The 27,704-nt window shown below is 44.5% G+C and overlaps 3 protein-coding genes, 1 long non-coding RNA gene and 1 other non-coding gene across 10 annotated transcripts in view; 3 read left to right on the forward strand and 2 right to left on the reverse strand.

Moving 5' to 3' along the window:
• On the forward strand, positions 1-20,394 carry TOM1L1 (target of myb1 like 1 membrane trafficking protein). 4 transcript variants are annotated; one of them, XM_040649714.2, is made up of 16 exons: positions 1-125; positions 205-289; positions 2,213-2,291; positions 7,287-7,313; positions 7,609-7,758; positions 8,183-8,302; positions 10,156-10,260; positions 10,919-11,035; positions 13,987-14,120; positions 15,796-15,856; positions 17,126-17,246; positions 17,420-17,516; positions 18,016-18,076; positions 18,357-18,444; positions 18,712-18,784; positions 19,315-20,394. In XM_040649714.2, the coding sequence occupies exons 1-16, from the start codon at positions 68-70 to the stop codon at positions 19,379-19,381; spliced, it is 1,443 nt and encodes a 480-aa protein (XP_040505648.1). In that variant the 5' UTR covers positions 1-67; the 3' UTR covers positions 19,382-20,394. The 4 variants fall into 4 exon arrangements, with proteins under 4 accessions (XP_040505648.1, XP_040505649.1, XP_415646.4 ...); XM_040649715.2 differs by having other exon boundaries at positions 10,159-10,260; XM_415646.8 differs by lacking the exon at positions 7,287-7,313.
• The window catches only part of LOC121107125, a 22,064-nt gene continuing 12,816 nt past the window's right edge, over positions 18,457-27,704 (reverse strand). Inside the window, exons 3-4 of the long non-coding RNA XR_005840697.2 lie at positions 18,705-21,841; positions 18,457-18,471 (exon numbers count right to left, since the gene is read on the reverse strand). This is a non-coding gene — a long non-coding RNA (uncharacterized LOC121107125). The remainder of the gene's footprint in view (positions 18,472-18,704; positions 21,842-27,704) is intronic.
• On the reverse strand, positions 21,246-24,046 carry COX11 (COX11, cytochrome c oxidase copper chaperone). Its single transcript, XM_001233972.7, has 4 exons — positions 23,748-24,046; positions 23,512-23,667; positions 23,247-23,372; positions 21,246-22,836 (listed from the first exon to the last, which is right to left on the reverse strand). Exons 1-4 carry the CDS (start codon positions 24,012-24,014, stop codon positions 22,654-22,656), a joined length of 732 nt encoding a protein of 243 aa, XP_001233973.3. The 5' UTR covers positions 24,015-24,046; the 3' UTR covers positions 21,246-22,653.
• STXBP4 (syntaxin binding protein 4) overlaps positions 24,110-27,704 on the forward strand; it is a 56,275-nt gene continuing 52,680 nt past the window's right edge. For 2 of the 3 annotated variants that reach the window (XM_004946157.5, XM_415648.8), the window contains exons 1-2: positions 24,110-24,262; positions 25,039-25,151. Coding sequence is in view for 2 of the 3 variants with exons in the window: in XM_415648.8 (XP_415648.3) it covers positions 25,114-25,151 (38 nt within the window). In the remaining variant the exon portion in view is untranslated. Of the gene's footprint in view, positions 24,263-24,460; positions 24,832-25,038; positions 25,152-27,704 lie in introns of those variants that run through there. The other variant, XM_040649713.2, reaches the window with a different exon arrangement.
• MIR1765 (microRNA 1765) lies at positions 24,344-24,448 on the forward strand. Its single transcript, NR_035265.2, has one exon. It is a non-coding gene; the product is annotated as a microRNA 1765 (primary transcript).

Below are 27,704 nucleotides of genomic sequence, written 5' to 3' on the forward strand. Positions count from 1 at the left end.
GGGAAGGGAAGGAGCGCCCGGCGGGACGGGGCCGCTCGGGAGGGGCTGCTCCGCAGAGGCAGAGGCCATGGCCTTCGGGAAGGCGCCCAAAGACCCGTTCGGCACCGCCGTGGGGAGCCTGGTGGGTGAGTAGGGGGCCGGGGGAGCGGGGAACGCGGGGCCGGTCGAGTGCCGCCGGTGACCGCGGTGCCTCTGGCCTTACAGAGCGGGCGACGTTCGGATCGCTGCAGACGGAGGAGTGGGGGCAATTCATGCACATCTGCGACGTGATCAACGCCACGGAGGAGGGGTGAGCGGGGCCGGGGCTGCGGGCGCGGCGGGGTCCCAGGGCTCCCACCCACCTCTCCTCACCCGTGTGTGTGTGTGTGTGTGTGTGTACGGACAGCCGAAGGGCAGCCCGGCTCCTCGGGAGGAGTTCTGCCCGTCTGCCGGGACTGCGGCTCAGAGCTGTTGGCGAGAGGAGGCAGCGCGGGTTCCGTGCGCGTTTCATACATCCGTGCTGCTCGTCGGGCAGAACGGCCCCGTGCCCTGCAGAGCCCCGGCTGGGAAAAGCCCGGGGCCCTCTGACCGTTCAGGTGTCAAAGCACATCTGCTGATGGAACCCGAGGCCGCCCGGCCCCAACGGCAGTGTTAGCGTTGTGGACACGGGCAGGGGGAAGTGAGCTCTGTATGGGACCCACCGGCACTCACACCGCCGGCACAAGCATTGCCTGCACTCACATTGCCTGCACTCGCAGGCAGTGGCACGTTTTAACGCTGTTGGAGAGCTTTCTCCAGGAGAACAAGGCACACCTCAGTATCTTCTTTTATAGCAAGTTTTTCCTCCTTTCGTTTTTCCCGATGTCATCTCTCAGCTGTGATTGAGAGCTCATGGGATCAGCAGTAACTCCTTCCCAGCCCCTGCCATGAGCTGCAGCACGGTCTGACCCTCTGTGGTAGTTTTATGTGAAGTTTCTATGCAACAGAGCTTTTTTAATGAACTACTTCCTCTTGTGCACAGCTTATGCTTACAGAGCAGCTCCTTAAAGCTTCCTCCTGGGCAGCTGCTGCTAGTCCCAGTCTGTAACAGGATATTAGGAACAGCAGAACTGCTGTATCTAATTAGGCAAATTGTTATTTTAATGTAATACCCAACTCCTGAGCGGGGCATTTCCAGATGCTTTGGACAGAAGCAGCAGTGGGGTAACAGCATTTCTTTTTACAGGGGGAGGTTTTCCTCTCCCCCCCATCCATTGCTGACTCTGTTCTGCTGATCTAACTGAGCACGGCCATAGGATTGAAGCAAAAATACAGAAGTTGCTGCTTTTTTTCCCCATGAGTTACAGCAGACCTTTCAAACTGAAAAAAAGAGGAATGTGGTAATGGTAAATACCCATTTAAGTCAATCAACCTGGTAATATTTTCAACAAAGATTTCTTTAATCGACACGTTCAGTTTATGCATATGGTTCCATCTTAGATTCCACTGAGATCCTAAAGAGACTTGAGGACGTCTTGTTTTTGTTGATGACGAGCACTGAGCTGGCCCTAATAGCTGTAATTTCTGGGTACACTATACATAGCCCATATTAATCAGCCAGAATTGTTTCCCACATGTGATAAACTTTGATACCGTCTTCCACCCTTTTCCTCCCACATAGATACTTAACAGATATGGGGTGTATATATAGAAATGAGAAAGACTGTAGTGGAAGTGCCACTCTCTTGGGTGGAATGGGTTGTCTGTCTGTACATGGTAATTACTCAGATTAGTTAAAAGCATCCAGCAATTAAAGGACGGGGGTTAGCCAAGACACCCCTACTTCTTGCAGCACTCCCAGGAGAATATTTTTTGATCACATCATATTTGAAAAATAGGTGCCAGTCACGTCTTGATACATCTGGCAGTTCCTATTCCCTTTCATAGCAACGGATGTTGTCCATACTAGATGAGTAAACCCACGGTACGACTGTGAAATATTACGGTTTTGAAGGAGGCCCTGCAAAGAACAGCTTTATTTCTCTGCACAGATCTCAGGAGTAATGCTCCTCATTCGCTCATTGCTGAAGAAATTTTGCCAGAATCTGTGGGGAAATGACTCTGTTTTAAGTGGGTGTAAATACAGGGATGGCCCCCATCTCAGGCCGGTGTTTTGTTACTTCGGATGTAGTTATGAACTGGAAAAACAATTTAGTTTCTCTGGTAACCTTTTCTATTTGCTGTCTCATCACAGGCCTAAGGATGCAGTCAAAGCGTTAAAGAAAAAGCTTTCAAAAAACTGTAACCATAAGGAGATCAGGCTCACCCTGTCTGTAAGTACAGCTCTGGTTATGTTAATTGGACACTAAGGCAGAAAGCATTTCAGATGATAAGGTGACGTGCAAGTTGGCACTGATGTGACTCTCCGGGGCGTTTTCTGTCTTTGTTGCTTGTGTGAATAGTTCTACCAGTGTAGATCCAATGGTCCACCGGTGTTCATTTTTCCTAACTGTATTGTTGCTTTGTGTTCCATTCAAGCCTGCAGCTGGTAAAAGTAGTTTGGTTCGTCTTTACTCCAGTGACTGTTGCTCTGTGAGCACCCCGCCTGTCTGTGAAAGGCACAGAGCTGAGGACGTGGCATAAAAGCTACGTTTGGCCCTTCTGTTACTCAGCTCGTGGTGACCTTGGTTAAACTGAGTGATTGGGGTTGCACTGTACAGTGTGTGTTACCTGTTTGGTAAACAAACAAGATTTGAATGAAGGGTTAACAGTGGTGAATTAAGTGAGGAGGCAGAAAGGCAGAGGATAAGCCTTGCAGGATTCAGATGTTGTGACTAAAGGTTGGGGTGACCTCATTGGAGATTACCCAGCCTTCAGAACAAAGTGACACTGCTTTTGAGCTCTCCCAGAGCTTGGGGAAGAGTTATGATTTCAGTGCACTGCAGCTGTGGGAAGAAGCAGTTTGTGGTATAAGCTGCTGCAGAGCTGCATTTAACAGTGTACTTTTTTTAAGGGTGTAGAGAGGTTCTTCTGCATTGCACTCTGAGTACTGTTAATCACAGGTTTGGTATTTGTTGTGCAAAATCATTATCTATATCAATATATGAGAGGTGATTAAGGAAGATAGGTGATTGATAGTGTTGCATTGTAGGTCAGTTAGCAATTGCCTAAGTGTCACTTGACAAGTTCGAGAGGCAGATAAATGTGCCGAACATATCATTGTATACCTTCAGCTCCATTCCACTTCCGCACTTCTTTCTCAGTTTCCTCCTCCACTGTCTCATGAGTCACCTTTTTGTGTGTTCCACGTGTTTGCATAACAGAAACACTTGGTTTCCACTGTAACTGCAATCCCTGTATCAGATCTGCCTGCTTTCCTCTGCAGTCCTTGTGCACCTCAGTCCTCTGATGCAGTCAGCTGGAGCTCGGAGGGCCCAGTACTTAACTTTAGGAGTCCTTATCAGGAAGTCTACCCTGCAGACATACCCAAGGAGCTCTTATTTCAGTTGTGTCCAAGGAAGAGCTTTACCATGTTTCCTTGGAAGCTTATCCTGTTTGCTGGCAGGTGGAATGCATACCAGGTTTTGGTGGTAGTTCTGGTTCACCACTTTCTCACAGCCTCTTTACAGTTTCAGTCTCCTTCTCCATGTGTGTCCTCTCTCACTCACATTTAACTCTTCCTACTTTTCTTCCTATGTAAGACTTTCTGTCCTCACCTATTCCTCTGCTCCAGGCTCCCTTACTTTTTCTCCTTTTCTGCCCTCACTGCTATCAGTTCAGTGTGTGAAGCCTTCCCTTTGATCACCTCACTGCTAACCATGGATGACTTTCAATTCCATTGTTCCCAAGCTGGTCTTTCTATGGGCTGTTGTTCCATTTTATGTTCTTGATTGCAATGATGGCATTGTTCCTGTTTCTCATTTTGAAATACTTGGGTTGGATCAATAAGTCACTGCAAATGGAAAGCAAGTAATTTTCACTTCCTAATAAACAAACCAGCAGAGGCCCCACCCTCAACCATTACCCTTTAAAAATTCCTTGATTTCTCCCAGATTTCTACAAAAACCATGCCGTATTGTCTGCCTTTCTCACAGTAGATGCTGTCTTCCTGCTTCTGAGACTCTCTCCAGCCTACGTTTCTCCTCGGTCTGCCTGGATGTGGCTCTGGGCAGCCTGGTCTACCCATGGCAGGGGGGTTGAAACAAGGTGATCTTTGAGGTCCTTTTAAACCCAAGCTATTCTGCGATTCTAAGAAGGCAACGAAGCCTTGAAACCACTTTTCCTTTGAAATGTACTTTGATCCACATTTGTTTATTCAACCTTGAAATTCTGGAATTGTCTTCTTAATAAAACTACTTCTTAAGCAGATCCTCCCCAGGGAATGCACACAGACTGAAACGTGGAAGTCTGTGTCTGAGGTAACACCACTGCATGGGTTAGCCCCGATTCTGTCATTGAGACATGTTAAATCTCAGCAGTGCTGTGTTCCCCTTCTGTCTTAGACATGTGTTTATTTGCTTGCAGGAGGAGGGCTGAGTGCCAGCTTTGTAATGTGTTGGCTGTGGCCTAACTGCTTGTACTCTGATCTAGGGAAGTTACCTGGTGCTTGTGAAGTCACATGGATCGAGGTGTGTGCCTGCCAGGCCTTGAAGCCGCTTTGTGCTCTCCTTGATAAAGCCAAGAGATCAGGCTTGGCAGTGCTGATTGCACAATGACAGAATGAAGAGGATTAGAACTTTCAGGCAGGAGTCCAACAGAGTCTGCGCATGTTATCTGACTTGTTATTAACAAGCTTTGGTTGTGTAAAATGTGTTTACGTAGTGAATGCTGAGACACCTTTGCAGTGCCTCTGTAGATGTCCCTTGTTTTTTTTTTTTAAGCATTCACTGCAGTGCTCCAGTTCTGAATCTTGTGAGGCCTTAGGAACTGAACAGCACACAGGGAAGTGGTTTATTAAAAGTATCCCTCTGTGCACCTGCATTAACACACACACATGCACTTAGAGTGGAAGTGTAAGGTCACGTTGCACTTTATGATACATATGGACAGAGAGGAAAATGAAAAGATACTGAGTGGGAGCCAAAGAAATACATATTTCAGTGTTATTTCACATTATTAGAAAAATTCAAGGCAGTCTGAAAAATCAGTACTTAGGAATGCAAGATCTTGGTAAAGCCTGTATGGCTGCTACGTTGTGAGTAGGGAATGGCAGCTGAGAAGCAGCCTGTGCCAGTTTCTTTTAGTGTCTTGGCCTTCAAAAACTCTACTTGGTAGGACATCTGTATGAGCTCAGTAGAGTATAAGCCTGGAAAGGATTGATGCCTTGTTCTCTCTCAGTTAGAAATACTAGAATGCAAACTGTTTGTCTGTGTTTTCTTGCATTCCCTTTAGGTTTGAGGGTACCTGTTGCAAGCTTAATGCATTCACTATTGCTTTATGGACCTCATAGGTGGCTGCCTGAGTTGAGCAGTTAGTCCTACACAATTCCGAGCAGGGTCACTGTTGATAAGGAACATAGTTGGCTTTTCTTTTGTTATGCCCCATAGCTTCTCCCCTGTTTATTTCTGCCTTGCAGTGTTTAACTCATGTCTGCTCAGGTGCCTTCTGTCACCTCAGTTCTGTGTTGGTGCTCTGTGAACCCCAGGGCTGTGATTGTGCAGTTCTCCCCCCTTCCCACTCAGTGCAGATCTCTTCTCAATGGCTGTCAGGTATCAGCTTGCCTGGAACATAGCAGCGTTGTCCATTCCAACAGTCCTCGGATTCTGCCCCTCACTGAGAGAAAGGTTAATGGGTGGATTCAAATTAATTAACCAGTTCTGTTATTAGAACATGTGTATACTGAGATTCCATTGTGCTGTATGCTGCAGCACTTGGCTTGGCCGCCTTGGGTCCATTCACTCCAGTGGATATCAGGAAAGTGAAGTCCTATTTACAGTGATAACCATATTGAGGTTCTAAGTAAAGGTGCTATTAGTATAAAAGTGCCTTGTTCATGAATGGTCTGGTTAAAAATAAAGTCAAATTCTTGGCTTTTCTGCACCAGCTTGGCTTCATGAGAAGTAAGTGGGCTGAACTGGCCTAATTGAATGGAGGGTCTCGTCCATTAGCTTCAGTACTTTCGTTCAGAGGGTAAATACTCAGTCAAAAAATTAATGATAGAGAATAGAATACCAAATTTCTCATGCTCTGGGTTGGAGATGTTTTACACCAACCATCTTTGAAGTAATGCACAGGCAGATGAGTTGCTTATTAGCATATGTTTCATGTGCTCATGAAAAATAATGATTCAAGCCAAGATTTTTTGGTAATTATCTCTGTTTTTTGCACAGCAGTTTGCCAGCGTCTCTTTGTTCTATCCTCTGTTTATTTCAGCAGTATATTTTCTTCTGGTCTTAAGCCACTTCTCCCGTAAGTTCCTGATAATGCTGGGAGAGAAATCCCCAGGTCCCGGGGCTGGAAAACTAGTTACTAAATTGACTTCAGCACAGCCAAATACAGTCTGCTCCGGGTAGGAGAGGTACTTAACTACTTTGATCGTGGTTACAGGAGCAGCCTTAAATTTGTTGTATCCTTTTGAGACTGGGTTCTGCCTGTTGCGTGATTCTGGGGAAGTCTCATGACTCTAAAAGCAGAAAATTCTGCAAACTTTTGTGAATTCTGCCCTTTGCTTTCACCTTTCCGTCCTCACTCTTAAATCGAGAGAGAAAATAGAGACGGGGTTGAAGAGTGAAAAGTGCATTCATTCTTTGCATGGAGCATCGTAGCACCGTAGTTGATCTCCAGTTTTATGCCAGACAAGATGAGTTCTGATTGTGATCAGTCCCAGCTCCCTAACAGAACCTGTGCTGGCCCGATTCCAGGTGCTTGGGATGTATTGACGGCCTTTGATATCTCTTCTGTAAAAAGGGAGTTGCAGCCAGCCATCTCCAGGAACAGGAAGGAGAGGTGTAAGGTCACCGTGACATACGTTGTGTTTGATAGGGCAGATGTGCTGCTTGCAGAGATCCCAATCTGAGCATTCCAGGCAGTTTTGAAAGTAGACAGCTTTAGTGGAGATGAATCCGACAATTGGAACAGCTCACCTGCTCTGTTTCAAATCAGTGTGACCTTTAAAACACGTGGAGAAATTGTACTCTCAGTTGTTGAATTTGTTCTTTGCTATTTTTTCATTAGTCTCTCACTTTAGAGGGCAGATTAGAAGAGAGGCACTTAGAAAGCTTGTTTTCTTCTCCTGCAGAGCTCTCCAGAATCTGTCAGACCAGGGGAGCCGTTTGCTAGGCATTGGATTCATTGTTTTAGTGAGTCTGTACGCGTCTTTTTTTTTTCAGGCTATGGACAGATTTCACACCGTTAAGGTATGGCATGTTCAGTAACTGCTGTGACATGGAAACAAGCCTGGCTGTGCTTCACTGTCAAAAATAGTTTAATTCTGGGTAACCCATTTCATTTTGTACGTGCATAGGAATAGAAGTGCACACAGGGAACTTTTGTTTCCCTGCAGTAACCTCCTCCAACAGCACCGTGAGACTACTGGCAATAGTCTGCTCATATCCATTAGCACTCTATCCCTACAACACCTTGGAATAAATTAAAGAAGTAAAGGTTTTCTTTTCCTTACATCTATGTAACAGAAGCTTCTTGTGGTTGCAGCTGCTTGACATGTGTATGCAGAACTGTGGTCCAAGGTTCCAGTCTTTAGTTGTGAAGAAGGACTTCTGCAAGGACAAGCTGGTGAAACTGCTGAATCCCAGATACAACCTGCCCATTGACTTACAGGAGAAAATCCTGACCTTTATCATGGTGAGCCTGGAGCAAACACTGGCTGTTTGTCTCTGCTTTATATGCATCTCATTTCTCTCCTGCGGTGGTACTCATGGAAACCTTTTACGTGGGCTTTATTCTTCTGCTTTGCGCAGGAGTAGCACAGAGTGGAAGACAAAAAGACAGAACTAGAAGGAGTCCTGGAAAACTGTCAGCCTCTGCCTTTTATATTCCACTCCCAGTCTGTGTATTTGCTCCCCTCTGTGGTTATAAGCAGGGTGAGAGAGAACTTGAGAGTTTTGCAGTGTTCCTCGTGTTTTAAATTGGAGCTAGCTGGAGCAGATAGAGGCAGAAAACGTGCTGTTCACATGGAGATAATGCCTTTAGGATTCTGTGCTTTAGAAGAGTGTCTGCCCCCACTGACTGTCCATTTCTGTGACTGCATCTGTAATTTCAAAACCAGATATGGGCACGAGGGTTCCAAGGAATGGTGGATGTGACCGAAGTAAAAGAAGTTTATCTGGAATTGCTGAAGAAAGGAGTGGAGTTTCCATCTTCTGATACCAGCAAAGGAAGGCCTAAGGTGGGGATACACAGAGGTGCCTCATTAATCCATTGTAAATCAGAAGCAGGATGTTTGTTAATTGTATGAGCTCTGTAGGCACAGAAGGTGTGTATGTTTATGTTTTGTTTTCTAAATGCTCCAGGGCAGAGTATGACCAATCTACTTAAGCATGTGAGCAGAAATCAGTTTCAATTATAGCAGCTAAGATAACAACAAAGAAACCTGTCCTATATAATAGTGTCTTTTATTTCAAAGCACAGAATAGTGGATATGCTCTCAAAAAGGAACTTTTGGTCTCTTGAGACTTCCAAAGCATTTAAAAAATTTGGGCATCCAGTTTGCCTCAAAATGAATGAGAGCTGAGTGCTTGAAACTTGTCAGCTTTTGAAAGCCTTAACTAAGATGAGTAAGATTTGCATGAAAACACATACCATTCAGGATCTGAGCATTCAAAGCATTATAGAATGGTATGGGCTGGAAAGGGTCCTTAAACATCTAGTTCCATCCCCTTGCCATGGGTAGGGACACCTCCCACCAAATCAGATTGCTCAAGGTCTCATCCAGTCTGATATTGAACACTTCCAGGGAGGAGACATCCACAGCCTTTCTAGGCAGGCTGCTCCATGCCTCACCACACTCACGATAAATAATTCCTTCCTAATTCTTAATCTAAATTTACCCCCTTGTATTTAAAATCGTTGCACCTTGTCCTGTCACCACACGCCCTGGTAAGGAGTCTCTTCCCATCTTTCCTGTAGGCCTCTGTTAGGTAGCAGAAGGCTGCAGTAATGTCTCCCTGGAATGTTTTCTCTTTATAATTTTAATCTGAGAGAGGTACAAATGTGCAGGATTGGTCTGCTGTCTGTATCTCCCTATAGCTGTTGGCATAACGTATATTCAGTAATGTTCGATCCTGTAGCTAATGTCTACCTTTTTGTTTAAGCATATATATGATAAACATCATTGTGTAGCATCTGGGATACATTAAATGTAAATATGGCTTGAGCATGAGACATTGGCTGAAAGTACAATACAAGCTTTACAGCAATTATTTCCAGAATTTGTTTTCTGTTAGAAAAGTTTTCACAAGACTTGGGATATGTGAAAGCCGTTCACCTTTGGGTGCAACCTTGCAATTACAGAGTTAGATGACTGTAATCAGCATAGACAGGAAGGATTTTGTTAGAGCGAGTTTGATTTAATGACTGAACAGTGGAGTGTGCCAAAACTCATGTATTTAAGGCTGTTTGAACGAGCTGCATTTTGAACAATTGAAAGAAAGTGCTTTCACCGGACAACAATTTTTTCCTTACCGGCTGCAATAAGAGACAATTCTGTCTGCCACATATTTCAGTCCATTAAATTCTGTTGCAAACCTGTTGATCCAAGCTGCAGCAGACCTGGGTACAATCTTTAGCTCAGTCTCTGTGAGATTCAGGATGAGATGTATACAGTCTTGTGCAGGGTTGTCTTCTGCTGCAGTCAGTTCAGTTGTAATACAAGTGAAACCCCCCAAACTTGTCACTCTTGCCATTTGTGAAGGCATTCTAAACCACCCATAGCTGTTGTGGTAGCACTTAAGGTAGGACTCACTGTCAGATGGCTTCAGCCTGTTCTTAGCCATTTCTATTTTATCTGTTTTATCTGGAATTTACTAAGCAAACCCATTTTAAAACATTCCCAAATTCCCACCTGATTTCAATACAACCTATAGCTATTACTCTTATTCTTACAAATAGAACTTGCTCAACACTGATTATTCGAAAGCTAATGCCTGGTTCTGTGCTTCTGACAGATGATGGTAGTGCTCTCATCTGGAAGTCAGTTTCAATTCTTCTGTTAAACACGAGCTCTGCCCTTTTGTCTTTTAGCAGTCCCCATCTCCTGCAAAGTCATCACCATCTTCTGCTAATCCCCCAAAGCGTTCTTTGTTGCCTCTGCCCACGGGCCCAACATTACTGTTGACACCTGAACAGGTACAGTACCACAGGTTTGGAGGGGAGGGACATTCCACTTGAAATATGCTGGTTACGTGCAATCTCAGCATCGTAGGATGGAAGTGTCGTTTCAAGTAGCATAGTTTTTATTTATGGTTTTAGATTTGTTCTCCCAGGGATGTTTTATACAGTGATTTGCCAAAGCAAAGCATGCAGAAATCACTTGGGTGAATGCCAGGCTGTGCCCAGCCAGGAATTGGAATCGTTCACTTGAGCATAAGAATTTCTGCTGATCTCTTATGAGGGTGTTAAGCAAGTTGATGAAAGATACTTCAGAGATAAGTGAGGAAGCCAAACTTATTTTGGGGTAAGACTCGTGTGAAGAGATTGCACTTAAAAGCAGAAAGGAAGAGACAGTTTGCTTCTGATCCCACTTGGCCTGTACTTAACTAATAAGTCTTCTCAGTATTAAGAGAGGCACTAAATGTGTGGGAAACCGACAGTGTTATTGGGCTTAGGTCTTACTGTGATTGGATGTATAGAAACTGAGCTAATTTCCATAGAATGTCATTGGAGTAAAATAATGCTAATTAGACCCATATTATGCCTAATGGGGAAGAAAGTACGGATTAGAGGTAAGAATTACTTTGCTCCCTCTGTTCACCTGCACAATATTCTGTCCTGTTGAACTGAACAGATTGGGAAACTGTACAGTGAACTGGATATGGCGAAAATGAATGTGAGAGTCATGTCATCAATATTAAAAGAAAATGTTCCTGGCTCTGAAAATCCGGATGATATGAATCTTTTACAGGTATGAGGTGACTCGTTGATGGGCTATTAATTTGAACAAAGTTGATCTCAGGATCTGTTGCATCCTTTCTTGCAACATCTGAATTTAGATTGCGAAAGCAAACCAACATCAAGTTTCTGCCTCCGATTTTGCTCAGCTTCTCATCTCCTTCACCTTCCCTGACATCTAGATAGTCATGAAAGGACAGTGCAGCTTGCAATGTAAATTTAAGCTCTAGGGACTTCCGAGGGCAAAGGAATTTCATAATGGAGCATTCTCTGTTAAGCATGTTCTGTCAAACAGCCCTGAGAAACATTCCAGGTGAGCGCAGTTGCCTACTGGGAAAACAGGTGGTGACACAATATCTCATATTCATCCTGGAGTTTTCAGAGCTCTCTTTAATATTGCCAATACCTTAAAGGCAAACTGAGGGACAGTGAAGAAAATGAAGCATTGGGTTTGTGTACATGACCTCAAAGCCTGGGAGCTTGCTGTGTAACAGATGAAGCCACGTGCTCTTGAAGTGGAGCCTGAAGTGGTGTACTGCAATACTCAAGTTTAGATTTGATAGTGAAGATGCATACGACCTACTTGCTCATGCTTCTTCTGTTTTAGAAATTTGAAGTGTAGCACTGCTTGAGCATTTCAACAGTCATTTATGTTAAAGGGGCATCTTGATGGTCCGTGTTTTCTGAAAGAAATAAAGAAGTTTATCGTATCCTTCTTTTGCTAAACTCACCTCCAAAATTCTGTGACAAGGAAACGTTTTTGGTAATTTGTTAACATAAATGCACTGAAGAACTGATAGAATTTTTGCAAGACTTCAGTGTGGAGAATTCTTCCTTTCCAGGGAACTTTTTCTGGGTACTGTTGATTTGCCTTCAGGGTTACACTGTTCAGTTGCATCCTTCTGAGCATTGGTTTCCAGCTGAAGGCTGAGACTTGGGGAGATAGCACTAGTTGACCACTGTGTCTCACCTTTAATGACAGGCAGCACTGCTGGTGGGATCCAAATAGGAGACAGAATCAATCTCAGGGTTTCTGCTCCCCAGGAAATTCCTGGCAGGGAATTTCAAGGAGCAAGAATTTCAGTGTCCAAGGAGGAAGGGCTGATGAACCAGCTGTGAAACAGGAAAGGTGCTTCTCACTTCCTGGCTCCTACAGAGCAGCCCTTCTGCATGCAGGCGCACATACTAGGTTGTCCACAGTAAACCAGTGGATTCTTATTGACACTCCCAGTAATAAAATTGTTGGCAAAAGTTTGAGGACAGGGTGTGGAGTTCCCAATTGTGGGGGAGTGACTAAAAACTCATTCCTTCTATGTTAATTTCATTGTTGTTCTTTCTGTTCTTTTCCTCCATGCACTGAGTGGTACAGAACATCAAGCACGGCCAGCCTAATTCTTTAACCATGTTTAACATGCATGTTTGCTTGTGGCTTTACCTGGATTTCTTGTATTAGGCTTTTGTTGTTGGAGAACAAAGTCCTTTGTTACAAGAGCTCTTTGTTTAGGCATTGAGTGAGTGGGAGAGATGAGTATCAGCCCTTCTGATTATCCGGGGTCTCTGAGTAAAAACTTGTGGCTGAAAGAGCCACAGACGTTGTACTGGGTAGTGAACAGGCATGTCTGATGGATGTGCAGGAATTAAGGCCCAGATTGCCAGGTGGTGAGCATTGGCACAAGTTCGTTGGGATCACTGGTGGCTTCATATGAGCTGGGAGTGCATTGCTGTAAATTCCAATTTTCAAAACACTGGACTTCATGTTGAGTCAGAGCAAAGCCTACAGATCCATCCTATAAATGAGCATCACGATTTACTGCTTTGTGGCTTATTCAGGTTTACAAAGACAATTGTCTGCCTGTAAAATGGATTCATAAGAAATACACATTTCTGAGGTGGGGATAAGGTTATAAGATGTGGAGCTGAAGAGGTTTAAAATTTAATTGTATGCATTGAACTGCATACATTTTTGCGTGTTCTGTCCTGGGCTCTGCAGATACAACAGTGAGCGATAAAGTAACATGTAATCTGCATGCAGATTTGGCAGGGGGGTGGAACGTTTCTTTTTACATAATAAATGAAAGAATTACACAGAGCTTACGTTTCTTGAGAAAAATGAGAACGCTTTGAAAATGATACCAGAGCCCTTTCTGAATAGCAGTGTGCAAACAGTATTTCACCCTCCCTCTTTTTTTTCTTTCCTTAAGCAGAGCCAGCCTGCATTTGCAAAAATACACTGTGGGAAAAAGAATCTTGGCTGAGATGAAGCCCCTGATGCTAAAGAATTTGTTTCTTTGAACAGGCAAAATCTGCAGGGGAGAGAAATGTAAATAAACTAACCACCATTTCAGCTGGCAATAACGCAACGTTCTGCTCAGAAAGATCTCATAAATATCACACCAGCTGATAATGTGGGTTTGTGCCACTGTGTGAGAAAGTGCACGGGTGAAGTGCATCCAGCCTTCCCCACTGAGAGGAGGAGTTAGAGCTACACGGTGGTGTCACAGAGCACTTTAGACTACCATTGTCTTTCCTTCTAGCAGATGCTGAACCTGGATCGCATTCATTACATTCGTGTGAAGTATCCTACTGAGTTTAATCAGCTTCAATCAGGCTCAAATCAGATTTACTCTGCATCACCCAGAGGGGTCTTCATTATTTTGCAATTTCTAATTTAGACTTTAGAGACAGATGTATCCTCAGAGACGAAGGTAGGTTGTGGGTAGGGGCTGGTAGGGGTAGGAGCGCTGGTTTGGTGATAGGAGTTGTGAGCCTGGCCTCGCAGAGATCAAAGACGTGAAAATCACACTACTTGCGATGCTTGGTATGTGTGTGTGGTTTGTATAAATGAAGGGACGTGACCTGCGAGTCTGCTGTGCTCGACTGTCTTATCACTCTGCTCCAGAACTGAAATGAGGAGAGCACGGTTGTGATTTCTGGTTGCATTTTTTCTTCCCCTTATTTGGGTAGAAGCTGTACAAGACGTGTCGGATGATGCAGGAGCGGATCATGGAGCTGCTGGTGACAGTGGAGAATGAAGATGTGATAGTTGAGTTAATACAAGTAAACGAAGATCTGAATAATGTTCTCCTGGGACACGAAAGGTGAGTGGTGTCCTAACTGGATAAGCACACCGGGTGGGTACAGTCAGTCTGTGAGACTCGTGCTGAATCTTCTCGAGGAGACAGATGTTTCCATACATCCAGAAAAGAGGTGTGATAACAACAGGAGCAGATAATCTGTTTCCCTTCCCCTGAGCACATCAGAAGCAGTTAATAATGGTCGTTACAAAACCATCAGAATGTGGTAAAACAAGTTGAGAGCATCGGCAGGAAGTGAGATGGAGGCACACAAAAATCATGGTAGAATTTGGTGTTCCTGTCTGTCAAGCACAGTGGATTTGCCATCAGTCTGCTACAAATCTTTTGGCTCTGGTGATGGTCAGTACGTTTATATGTATATACACTTCCAGGAGGGAATATTCACTGTCCTTTCTGAACAACTTTGGCAGCTTTACTGCAGAAATTGGCCATGGAATAGTGTTCTGCTTTATTGCATGCTAAGAGTCACTTGCTTTTCTCCGCTGAATCAAAACAAGCTGTTCTACCTGCCTTACAGCAGGAAATGTTTCTTCACACTTGGAAGCGCTGCAGTGCTCGTGTTGACATCTCGTGTGTTTGCCTGCTATGGCAGCAGCGGCACCATGAGGTGCTGGCAAAAATGAACTCAGAGTTCCACTGTTTTCCTCCGAAATACCGCAGTGAATATACTTGTGGAGAATATTCTTGTTTAATGGGAGCGAGCCTTCTGTGTTCAGTAGTTTATGTCCTCCTAAATCCACTTTAGTCAGAGCTGGGCTTATATATTTATTGAGGCTGATGAGTGCTGGCAGTGCCATGAACCTCATGAATTGTGAATAGCAGCTGGTGGGCCTCATTTAAACAATTCCTTGGGGAGGATTCACCTGGTGATGGAAGGAGTACTTAATAGGCCATTGTGAAATGGGCAGAAGGCTTCTTAGGCTTCAGGTGCCTCTTAGCACCCTGATGGTAAGGCTTACTGTAACAAGTCTTCCTGAGTGCAGGTGCCTTTGCACATGAGAGTTGATTAAGATTTATTTGATTAATGCTTGTTGCAGAAGGTTTGTTCTTTGGAACTCCCTCTGAACAACGAGATGTGTAAAAGACAAACTTATTTTAACCAGCTGCATCTGTTCCATGCTGCGTGCATTGTTTGAAGACAAGTCATGCTGCATTCTCTGTTCCTGATTATTCACGTAGAGTCTAAATTAACTGGGGAGCAATCGCCGTTGTGCAGCAAGCTGGCCTCGTGGACGTAATGATGACTCCCTCTAGTGGCCCTACCGACTTTTCTGTTCTCAATGTATTGCAGACAAACACTTGTTCTGCTGTTACAAAGGCTTTTTCCTCCTGCTCCTCCTTGCATCTGTGTGATCCTTATGGGCCTCACCAGCGTGGTAGGCCTGAACACCAGGTGCAGTGTGTGCCAGTCCCATGCCCGTGCCAGTTCAGACCTTTGCATCTGTAACAGATTGGCCTTAAGGTGCTGATGTTCATCAACTCCTCCGGTCCCACTGTAGCACCATTTTGGCTCTCAGTACGTCAACATATTTTACAGAGATTTGTTTTCACAATTTAATTTTTTTCCCCCCAGTTAAAATGCCTGAAATAATGAAGGCTGCTTTGGTTACAGCTGCCAGTTTGTTATGCAGCACAACAGAAATGTCAGGACAAACACTGAGCTTTGCCATTCCAACAGGTTCTCTCGCAACAGAGTTCGATTTTTGGAGAACCAGAGAATACAGCGTGAACGTGAGGAGGTGAGTAGTGATGGGTGCCCTCGTGAGCTGCAGGACTGCAAGCTGCCCATTTTCTCTTCATTGTGACAAACGTGTCTCTTTATTGTACAACGTCAGGTTTCAGGTGGGAGCCTGATGGAGAAAAATGAGACAGTGGGAGATTTATTTGAACTTTATTACCTTTATAGCTAAGCACAATTATCTGCCGTACGTGAAACGAGAAACTGTAATGTTTCTTTTATCCTCTGTTAACACCTATAGACTAAAATGCTGTTCCACGATCAGAATTCACTATTGCTGATATTGGATTTTTTTCCCTCTGCAGTCAAAGCCTTCTCTGAGTTCTGAATAATGGATTGCAGCAAATCAGACTGTCCTTTATTGATCGATAATTATGGTTGTTAATTATATTGCCCAAAGTAGTTTTGCACATGTCAGTTTCTCCTAAGCCATAATTGCAATCACCCAGGACTCAATAGGAAAATGACTGCTTTGTGAAAGCTGAAATACAGCTGATAGGTGTTACAGAAAGGTAGAAGACAATGTTGTTTTCTTTGGAAAATGTGCTGCTGCTGCAGTCTGGTGATGTGTGTTGATGACTGTGCTCAGTAGAGGCACTGTGGGATTAAAGGATGGTCTGAACGGTGCTCTGTGTGCATTTTTATTTTGTCCAGGAATTTCCATGTTTAAAATGGATTTTTTTTTTCTCAGTCTGGTGTGGCCAAACCCACATGTGATCCAAGCATGTGATTGTGATTGATTAAAAACTTTGGCTACATTTTGAATTCTCACACTTCCATGGAGAAACAAGGGAAACCTTTCTCCTATGCTCTGGGAAATGCTGTGATTTTGAACTTTTCCTGCCAAAATCAAAACTGGAAGAACACCCATTCCCTAACTACTTACCAAATCAAAATAGCCCCGATAAGCAATGAATGTTGAAGATCGATGTCTGAGCAAACTCACAGTTACACTTTGGAACTGAGTCAGTTCCATTTCCTCCGTGGAGTTGTCCTCCTCCATCTTTGAAATGAGAACCTTGCTGCAATGTGTGTTACTGGAAGTCTTCTCTGGTCCATTAGTTAGCACTTCCACACCCCCCCACCCACTCCATAAAGAAATAAATCTGATATTGCTGACACTTACAGTAGCATGTAGTTAGTGACTTGGTGACAAATCTGATTTCAAACATTGACATTCTGTAGAAATGACATTTAGCTTATTTAAAACTACACGTTCCTTTTTTCCTACCCTCTTCTTAATAGCTTTCTTTCTTTTTTGAATGTTAAGCTGTACAGGAAACAGCCGTCTGCTCCCTCCAGTGATCTCCTTGACCTCTCTACAGATTCTCCATCTCCTGTGGCTGCAGTGCTGGGGACTGACCCTGCAGCATCTCAGTTCCCAAGCCCTAGTAAGTGGTGAATGCATGTTTCCCTGGCAGTCTGATTTCCTAAAAACAAACCAACGTGAGCTTAGGGAGGGATCAAGAAGTTCCTTGAAAGAAACTTCAATGGTCATATTACAAGTAAGGAACGTTTGCTTAATAACGTTTAAATGATCATTAAATCTCACTTTGAATTTCAGATTCCATGTCTGCACACCCTGAAGATAGAAAAAGGCTCCATCCATCCATTTATCCCCAGCTAGATTTAGCAGCTGCTGCGAAAGCTCAGCAGTTCCCGTGAGTAATCTGTCAAGAAATGAAAGCAGATAATCAGAACTAGGAGTCTGCCGTGACCAGCAAGGAATTTTTATGGAAAGCTCTGAACAAAAAGTTATTTAATGCTTGTACAGATTAGTTCAGTAGGAAAGTGAAAACACCGTGTGCTAGGCATTGCTTAACATGCTTAAAATATGTGCTAACCCTGAAGCACCTTTTAAATAGTCATAACCATGAACTTATCTCAAGATACTTGAGATATATATTGACTTTCTGCTGGAGTCTTGCCTATGCTGTAGTTAAAGGGAGAAACAGATGGATTGTACAGACCAAGAAGAACAGTTTAAAATAGGAAAAGGAATGCTTGCAGTTTTCCACCTATTACATAATTGGAACGCTTGCTCATGCTGCTCTCAGTTGTGATTTAAGGTAAAGACAGCACAGAAGATAAAATAATGCAGTGATCAGAATACTTAGTTGCAAGAGTTTCTCAGTTACTTTCAATGTATTACTCTCCTAGATTTGCAGCTGAAGCACAAAACAATAGTGTAAGCACCCCAGCTGGACATACATATAGCAATGTGAGTATCACTCCTCTTCAGAATTATTGTTCTTTGCTGGCAAGTGTCAAAAGGATTTACCCTGACTGCGGGCCAAATGGGATACAGAGATCTGTTCTGTGTCACAGTCATCAGGGAATGCTGCGTATTTTGTGGCCATGCCAGCTTAATTGTGCGGGGAAGGGAGATTAATTAGAATTACAAATGTTGGCCTACCTTTAGGATTTACCTGTTTTAGTCCAAGAGTCTGAAGTCAGCAGTTTCTCATAGATTTATGCATTGTTTTGCTTGATTCCCTCAGCTGGCAACTCTTTTAAGTCCAGTGCCTCTGAATCCAGTAAATCAGCAGGCTGGATATACTGCATCATCAAATGGACCATCACCAGCAGGTAATATTACTGCAGACCACTTCACTTCTATGGAGATTTATTTTCCTGTTAGCACTTAAATGCTTTATATAATGCCTGTTAAAGACTAGAGCAGCATCCAGCACTGACAAAAACTCATATAGTTCGTGGTTTCTCTGCCCATTTTAGTATTTAAAGCAACTAGATCTTTGATAATATGCTTGTTTCAGAAAGAAATAAAGAACATTGATAAAATATGCTTTTAGTTATGTTTAAATCTGTATTTATCTGTCTGTATTTACCCTTCAGCTGCATCGAAGAACAAGTTGCAGTCACCTCATTACTACGAGATAATGGAATTTGATCCTTTGGCTCCTACAGAGTAAGTAGCTTTTAAAGTAATTTACAGTTCTCTTAGGTGCCAAAGGCAAAAAGGCTTCTGAGATGGCTTTCTTCTGAGTGAGGAAGCAGAGCATTCTGTTTAGGCAGAGTTAAGTGACCCATAGGATTGGAGCTTTTTTTGTTATTCCTTGCTTAACTGATGAAGGAATAAACTCCTGTAGTGTGCTCAGTAATCAGCTTCTGCAAAAGTGATGAAGTAGTGCTATGTCAAGAACTATCTGTTAAGTGATAGGAAAAGGTGAATACAGCACAGAATGGTGTGGAGGCCATCTGCATTTTGCAGTCATGTTTATTTAATCAAAAGTGACCATTTCCAGAGGTATCCCAGTCAACATACAATGACAAACATCACAGGATGGGCTCCTTGCTAATGTGGAAAGCTGAGCATCCTGCAGCTGATACTGTATTTTAGGTAAACAACATAAACTCCCAGGCAGGATTTAATTGGTGCATTTTATCTAAATAAAACAAAACTGTGCCATAAGAGTTGCCCTTTTCCTCTTCTATCAGAGCGATTTATGAAGAAATTGATGCTGCTGTGCTGAAGCCAGAAGCTGAAAAGCATTCACAGTGCTGAAGGTGGAGGACTGAACTCACAAGTTACTCTGGTGCTGCTCCTGGGCACTGCTTTGTGCAACGTACACGTGAACAGCAGAGCAAAGAGAAGTGGAGAAGTGCTTGGATCCACTCCTTGAGAATTCATCTGAAATGTTCAACTGTGTATTATTCAAGGTGACTCACATGATTACTATTTTTTTTAAGTATTGTGGCCTTCAAAATGTAATTTCCAAAGGCACCTGTGTATGAAGTAGCACTTGACATCAGAAACAAGTAAATTAAGAGCACTCTCACAATTATAGAAGAAGGCTTTTCTTCCATCTTAATCTGTTCTCTCATACTACATAATCCTATTTCTGTTTTGGCCATGTTTATGTCTGTGAAATTCTCTCCCTATAAATATATTTTTGAAATGTAGCACTTATCTAAAATTGAGCCTCTTGAGAGATAGAAAAGATACACAGTTATCACTTTCTTATATTCTGAGTACAGATTTTGTTTTCTTTGTAAAACCCCACAAATGAATAGGATTTTTGTCCTGGTAAGAACCTGAGCAGGGACATCCAGTGCTGCCCCCTATGATTAACAGGGCAGAAAAAAGCTGTGTTGCCACATTGTGGTTATTAGTAAATAGTGGAAGGGGATCACTATTTTTTCCAACGTTCCTGCCCTGCAGAGCTTACTGTTCTGGTGAAGGAAAAATATCCATCTACAGTGCAAATGAGCATTACTTATCCATTTATTTTAATCAAATAATTTAAAGCTGTTTTTATCTCTTAATAGCTTAAGTGCCTTGTCTGTTGTAATGCTGAATGCAATATCTGCACTTTACAGATACAGTTCTCTGAATTTGATTGATTAAAAAAAATTGAGAACGTGGTTCATGTGGATAGCTGATAAGCTAACTTCATCTTTAAGTACTGCATTTTAAGTGTTCATTGTTACCTGTTTCAGTGACACAAACACGTAAGCCTTAAGGAATTTTTGTAGCATAGAATTCCAAATAAAAGCAGATGCTTACTGAATTGTTAACCCCCATCACTTCTGAGTTTCTGTGGCTGACATGCACGTTCTAAATGCAGACAGTATTGGAAGAAGCTGAGTGAATCCATGGTGTTTCAAGTATCTGGTTCTCAAGTTTGCAGCTGGCTATAGAACCAGTAGAATCTCTTGAGGAAGGTGGGGGGGCTTGTAAGCAAAGGTGAAAAGGTAAGCCTCTTTGCTGTTATTTTTCTTGCATTATTTGCAGTGATCTGGGAAGCAGCTTGAGAAGACTGTTGAAAATAGGATTTGAGATGGATGACTTTTCCGACAGCTTAGTTACGTTAAGACCATAGCGTACCAAAGCATAACAGGTTTAAATAGCCTATTTCAATAGGGTAACCCATAATGAGATGATTGCTAACTGAACTTGTCAGTATTTAAGGAAGGATAACGATTACAGATGGATTAAGGCTGTGAAGGGAACTAGCTCGCTACTGAGGTTACTGAGCTTGTTTCATTGTGCTCAGTGTCTGTGCAGATTTGGGCTTTCAGACTCAGGGGAAGGCAGACTTTTCTGTGGAAGTAGCATTTGTCAAGAGGACACTCCTTTTCTTCTAAAACACGTGGCCAGAAAAAAGGAAGGTGTAGAGAGAGCTTCCAGGATCAGCTCACTTCTCTAAAAGACAATGGAATAAAGACAACCAAGGTACGATTTTACTGTTCTTTTTCCGTAGCCTGGATTCTAAGATTTGTCTTGATGACATTTGTTTTTTTCCTGAAGCACAACTGGAATTATAGATTCATTATAAAGCTTGCTGGTCTATTCATACAGGTACATTCCACTTGTGTGGGATCCATGTTCTGCTCGATAAAACGTATTAGAGATACGACAGCACTAATGGTGGTTTTGAAGTTTAATAAATACACGGTGAAAGCATGACATAATGTCATCCAGCATCTTTTTAAACACATGAGGTATTTGGTACAAAAATGCATTTTCAAGGGGTAACACCCACGTATTTTCAAAGGACACCATTCTTATCATTACTGTATGCAAACATAACTAAGGCAAATTACCATATACTCAATACCTTTTTAGTCTTAAGAAACCAGCATCAGTCTTACCTTTTTAGATACCATCCACTGAAAGGGGTAGAAAGAACTGGCCTAGTAGATTAGACACTCAGCTGAGATTAATTTCTGTCTGAAAATGACTCCATCACTTAAACTTGCTCTGCAACTCAGTCCTTATTTGCAGGGTTACGATAAAGTGTTATTATCCCTTCCTCCCCCAGACAACAACAAAAAGTTAGATAAATACAGGGTTATGTGTTCTGGTGGTAAACAGTGAGTACTCAGATGTACTGTGATCAACCAGTGCATTTCTGGGCAGACTTTGTCAGACTTAACCTCTCAATGTGGTTGACATCCTTCTGGTTTTTGAGGAGGTGCCTCTGCTGGTACCTCAGCCTGTGACTCACAGCACTTGCTTTTTCTTACCTAAGTCTAGCTTCTCTCAGTGTAGAGGTGCCCGCTGTACAGCCCTCACAGGAGTCAGAGGAATATGTAAAAGTGCTGATAATTTAAATGAGTTTCCTACATAGAAGCTATGCAGGAAATCTATAAACACGAGAATAAGATTATTTCCCTTCCAAGTCAGATGCTTTTATAAGCAGTCTGCAGATTTGAAATGCTTATGCTTAAATTATCGTTCCTCGCTCAAGCAGCAATTCTAGAGCAGTCTGCTCTTACCAAATGAGCTACTGATTCAGTAATAATTCAAGGAGCATCATTTTCAAATCATCCCATCTTCCCGTGCTGTGGGAAGGCTATGAAGCAATACAGTCAAGTTTTGAGCGTCCATGAACTGATTATGTCGCTCTATTGAGAAGTAAAAAAACCTTTCACTCAATCAGCTTACCTTTATTATTTTTCAGTGCCAGCAATGCAATATTTAATAAACTGATTTGTTCCTCTAAATTTAAATATCTCAATTTACGCTTAGATTTAAGAACTTGCCTCATGGAATTCATTGAGCATGTATCCATCTGATACAAGGATGGCTTTGAGACAACTTTCTAGTCCACAAAGAAATCCCCTCTGTTCTCTGATGAAGCTCCTAAGAGGTAACATTCCAGCTGTACAAGCTTAAATAAGAAACACATGCTTCCATAGCAGCAGCATGTGCCCACAGCAGTTTAATGATCGTATCGTGTCTCAGTGCTCCTGCAGCTTTTCTTATTGTAGAAAAATAGTTTCACAAGTGGCAGTCAGGGAGCTGGAGTCAAACCGGGTAGAGACTGCCCATCACTGATAGCCAGGGAGCGGCAAGTGCTGTCCCTCCTTTGCTTCAAAAAAGGTGTATGAGAGGGTGATTGAATCAACTTTGGCCATTTTAGGGTCCTCTGCAAACTCGGGGTCAATGTAGAAGAAGACGGGCATATCCACTTCCTCTTGAGGATTCAGCCACTGTTCTTCAAAACAAAAGCACTGCATGGGGAAGGAAAAAAAATGAGACAAAAAGTGTGAACTTTCTCTGCAAAAGCATGGGAACGCTTCATCTTTTAAATAACTCATTCCCCGTAACATCCCTACAGCCTGGGGAGGGAGGAGCTGTACGAGCAGGAGGACAGACAGTTCTTCTTGTGTTACAGAAGAAGAGCTTTCATAAACTGCACAGAGTGCCGCTCAGCCACAACAGTGCCAGCCGTAACTGCCTGCTGTCCGCTGTACCCAATGCCAGGGAACTGGGAACCACTTTAATGCTTTTTATGGAGAGGGTGAGGCTAAAAGCGAGGATTGAAAGTATTCTCTTAATGCTGGCACGTTCAGAATGATACCCAGGGTTGAGATTAGAAGAAATACCTTACGAAGAACGGTTCATATTTGTGTTCACTCACTTGTATCTTGTTGAAGTACTGTCCTGCTTCGAAGGGCACTACGTTGTAGGTGGAGATCCCAATTATTGGTTTGTCTGTAGGATTTTTTGCTTTATAGAACGCCAGCGCCGTCTCTCCGGGTACCACCTGCAGGAGAACCGCGCGGTGCTGAGCCACGAGCTCGGAACGGCGGCAGCGCCCAGCAAACCCCGCGGCTGCAGCAGCTGCGCGTCCTACGAGCACGAGCCGGGACGGCCCCACGCGGGGCAAACCCGGACCAACTCACGTAGATTTCGCTCTGCTGGGGCCGAAAGTTCCACTGCAGCCCGGCGTGCACGTCCGCGTTGAACGTCACCTTCAGCACGCGCTCCCGCACGGGCCGCATCTCCTCCAGCCGCTCCGCGCCGCGCCCCGCGCCCGTGGTTCCGCCCAACCCCGTCGCCTGCGGACACAGAGGCGGAAAGGCCGCGCTCAGCGCCGCCCGGAGCGCCGCGGGAGCGGACGGGGAGGAGCCGGGGCTACCTGGCAGTACAGGCGGTACAGCGGCACGGCCGCGTACGACATCCCCACCATGCCCACGGCGGCCGCCGCGATGTAGGTCAGCGCCGTCCGGTTCCGCCGCCGCCACTCCTCCTCCTGCCGGCGGGTGAAGGGGTTGGAGCTCCGCAGCCCGCGGGCCTGCAGCCTCGGGGACGTCCAGCCGCCGCGGCACGGCCGGGACACGGCCCTGCCCAGCGCCAGAGCCCGCAGCGCGCCCGCGCACAGCTGCAGCCGCGGCCCCGGCCCCATGCTGCCGGCACACGGCGCCGCGCGGCTCTCGCGAGAGGAGGCGGGACCGGCGCGGGACGCGCCTCTCCTCGGCCCGCCTCAGCGCCGCACGCGCCGCCCTCCCGGGGCGGTCCCGCTGAGGGCGGGAGCGGTGCGAGCGGTGCGCGGGGCCGTGGGCGCCGCCCCGCTGAGGCGTGCGGGGCTCCTGACGGACTGCGCCGTTGTCTCCCCGTCGTGACGTGCCGCTCTGGCGGTGTCTGCGTACCGAGGTAACTGTCGCGGCCGTTCGGGTCGGTGGGCTCTTTGTCTCTGGGGGCGGCGCACCGGGTGGGCTTTGTCCGTGCGCGTTACGAGGGCTCCCGGCAGCCACGGGAGGAGCGGAGCGCGGCCCTGCGCTGCGGGCCCGGAGCCGCGGGGAGCGCCTGTGCCGTGCGGGGTTTGCGGGCTGCGGGTCGACAGAGGGCTCTGCGGGCACCGACCGCCGCGCGCTGAGCGCAGCCTTCAGCCGGCGGCCCGAAAGCGTTTACTGCAGCCTTATCGGCAGCGACCGCATCGCTTCTCCGCGCGGGAGGGTCCGACGCGCGCGGACGGCCGTTCCCGTGCGGGCTGTGCTGCACAGCTGCAGCCCGGAGCTCCGTCTCCACACCTGTGGTCATCGAGTGGCGCAGCGCTGAGCGCGGGGAGCGGACGGTTTCGTGCCGGCGGTCTCTCAGATGAGCGCAGCTGAGCCCGTTTAGCATCGCGCTGCGCACAGCTGCTTTAATCTCGATGACTTCAGTCGCTTTTTAGAAGGTTTTGGTCGTAGGTTCGCTTCTCCTCCCTGTGTCGTGGATGAAGGGTTAGTGAGGATGTCGGCTGTTTTAGTGCAGTGTACACTTAGGTCCGAAGCTATTATCTGCTTTTTTTTTGGTACTGAAGGGTTTGCTTTCTCGCCGTTTCCTTTCCCCACGTGACCCCGGTGCGGGTCGGTGATGGAACGGTTGGCATGCATGAAACAAGAGTAGCCGAGTACATTTGAAAGAGCTTTTTTTTCCTTCTTTCACAGCCGTTATCTCCTCAGCTATGAGCCTGGGCCTCCTGTCTCCGAATTCTTCATTCTGAGCTGTTACTGAAGTAGAAGATGCCCGAAACAGATCTTCCAACAGCTCCCAATGGGGCGTGAGTACTTTGACACCAATTATGGGATTGTAACGGGAAAGTTCTTGCGGTTGTCTTCGTAGAAACGTGTTTTGATGATGCCTTAAAAAGCAACTTTGATACTGAAACAATCTGAAGCCCCTTCTTACAGAAGGTGACACCAACACCAGTGAGTTTACACACAGAGGCAGGAGAGCTCCCGTGCTTCTCATCAGGTCTCTCAGCCCTCTGTTTGAGCTGCTTCTCCACAGTTAAAACCCCACGGAACAATTCCTTAATGCTCCCAAAGCTATGGAAACATGCTTGTGAGCTGTACAGCAAACAGTTTCCTTGTGCATATGCAGGAACTACAAGGGCATAACTGAATGGGGCATATGTATTGTAGTCATCGTATTTTCAGAATAATAAGAATTGTTTTAATGTCATAAACTGCTCGGTAACCATGCCAACAGCATCACTGAGTCTGTAATTAAAAGCAGGCGCAGACAGCCCTTGGTGGACTGTATCATGTTTGCTGTTTATGCAATAGGATCCAGCTTGTGATACTGAAAAGCTTCATTAAGTGATTTAGCATAGCTTAATTATGTCATTTTGTGAATAACTTGGTTAAATCATGCAAATAGAAAAAAAAAACAAAGCATTAAAGGAAGTTAACTTTTTTACTGGGGTCTGAAGAAGCAAATGGAAATGAAAGGTGACAGGGAGTGTAATGCAAAAATACACCTTTAGGTAGCTATGTTTTGCTTTGTGAAGTGTTTCATATAAATGGTTAATGGATCACTGTCTTCCAAACGCAGCTTTTCAGGTAAGGAACAAATATGAAGTTAATGCCTGTAGCTGTACGTGAGCCACATCGTGGTGCCCAACTGTCGTTTTCTCTACTTGTTTTAAACTCTGGGAGACAGTATCAGTGTAGAGTGCTTCAAGAATGCAGTTGATTAGATGTTAATTGAGGTTTGCCTAAACTTCAATAATACATTCCTGCTGTACACAGGGGTTACCCTCAAACCATTCCTGCTTCCCCACAATTACACTGTTTGTTGCTCCAGCTTTTTTTCCCTCTGAGTTTACTGATCAGCACGTAATTATATGTTTTCTTTTAATGTGTATGATCTAATCAACAAAATACATTTTTGAATAATTAATGCTTTGAGATAGATGAGAAGAAAGAGTTCATTTACACTGTGTAATAAAGTGTTCTCTTGGCTGGGTCCTTGGGGTCACAATGAATTTTCACCTTCTGGGTTTAGCCAACCTAGAAAGGTTCTGTTGGCATTATTTGCTTAAATGGTGTTTTCGTAAAAGCCCTTTTTGATTTGTGAAGATCTTGTGAATCTTGCTATCAGAGATGATACAGGTCTTTTTTATCATTGCTAAATTACCCTGTAATCCATTTTGGTTGCTAAAGCATTACAAAATTTCTTTGGGGAAAGCTGAGTCATAATTTAAAGCATGGCCACGTGAGGATAGTTTGCTGGCTGTTAGAATGGAGCCTGTCTGCCTGCTGCACAGCTGTGCCTCATCTCCCACCAAAGTTCAGTCTGACCTGCCCTTGTCAGGAGTAACTTTTCAGGTGTTGCAGCATCCCTAGCTCTTCCTGGAAGTAAAAGGCAGAGAGCTGGCACCAGAAGCGATCCCAGTTTTGTGTATGACTTTAGGAACAGTAGCAGCAGCACAGCAGGAAGATTTTAAGGTAAAGAGGGGCAGAAGCCTTGGGGAGGAGCTGAGGAAGCTGAACTGCAGGGTTTTCTCTTGAAGAGGGAATGGAGGAGCAGTTTTTGAACAAAGGATGTATTTCTGATAACCAAACTAATAAAAATAGGTTGGGGTGATAAGGAGGTGATACTACTTTGCATCTGCATATGTTGTTGGGAAGTTTATTGTGCCTGGTTTTATAAGGATCAGTCTTTGCTTTTTTAATAATGGAAATATGTAGCTTTGAAACGTATTTGTAATTGTGTGTGTTTCTGCTGCAGAAGGCACGATGTGAACGTGCTGTGTTGGTCTGAGTGATTTGTTTTGACAAATGCTCCATGCAGTGATACCACAAACTGAACTGCACTGTTAAGAACACTGCAAAAATAGTTGTAGGAAGGCAATGGGTGTTTTATTTGCTATCATCTGTAACCTTGCCTGGAGCAAATCCAATTGATACAGTGCTGAAAATAACAGTGATTTTTCCTCTTTTGGACTAACATCAGTAACAGTGGCAGAGTTAAACTGATTAGAAAGGACTACAGAGCACACGTTTTCATCACTGAGTGTGTGTGAGCAATCTAAATGAGGCCGGTGGGAGTCCTTTGCTTTGTGGGAGCTGGGAAGGCTGCATTCATGTTTCTGCTTCCATCCTTAGACTTGTGTGTCTGTTGCGGGTCACTTTGGTTTTCAGCCTTCAGCTTTCTGCCTTGTGTGCTGGGAGTGCAGTCTGAGGGCTGATGTCAAAATTCTTGATTGCCCCATAATAAATATGTGGCTTGTAAGCAAAAGGGTTGTTTTCCTGGAATGCCCACGTGCTCATAAAACCACAGTTACTATAACTTTAACAACAACAAAAAAAAAGCTCTTGGGCTGAGC

This window comes from Gallus gallus, chromosome 18 (genome assembly GCF_016699485.2).
Source record: "Gallus gallus isolate bGalGal1 chromosome 18, bGalGal1.mat.broiler.GRCg7b, whole genome shotgun sequence".
In the NCBI taxonomy this organism is placed as follows: domain Eukaryota; kingdom Metazoa; phylum Chordata; class Aves; order Galliformes; family Phasianidae; genus Gallus; species Gallus gallus.

Excerpts from the sequence above, each read along its gene's own strand:
- TOM1L1 (XM_040649714.2), top strand. The coding sequence starts at position 68 with ATGGCCTTCGGGAAGGCGCCCAAAGACCCGTTCGGCACCGCCGTGGGG. Across the intron at positions 2,292-7,286 it reads AGATCAGGCTCACCCTGTCT|GCTATGGACAGATTTCACAC; the intron begins GTAAGTACAGCT and ends TTTTTTTTTCAG. Across the intron at positions 18,077-18,356 it reads CTGGACATACATATAGCAAT|CTGGCAACTCTTTTAAGTCC; the intron begins GTGAGTATCACT and ends TGATTCCCTCAG.
- COX11 (XM_001233972.7), bottom strand. The coding sequence starts at position 24,014 with ATGGGGCCGGGGCCGCGGCTGCAGCTGTGCGCGGGCGCGCTGCGGGCT. Across the intron at positions 23,668-23,747 it reads TGTACCGCCTGTACTGCCAG|GCGACGGGGTTGGGCGGAAC; the intron begins GTAGCCCCGGCT and ends CTGTGTCCGCAG. Across the intron at positions 22,837-23,246 it reads AGTACTTCAACAAGATACAA|TGCTTTTGTTTTGAAGAACA; the intron begins GTGAGTGAACAC and ends TTCCCCATGCAG.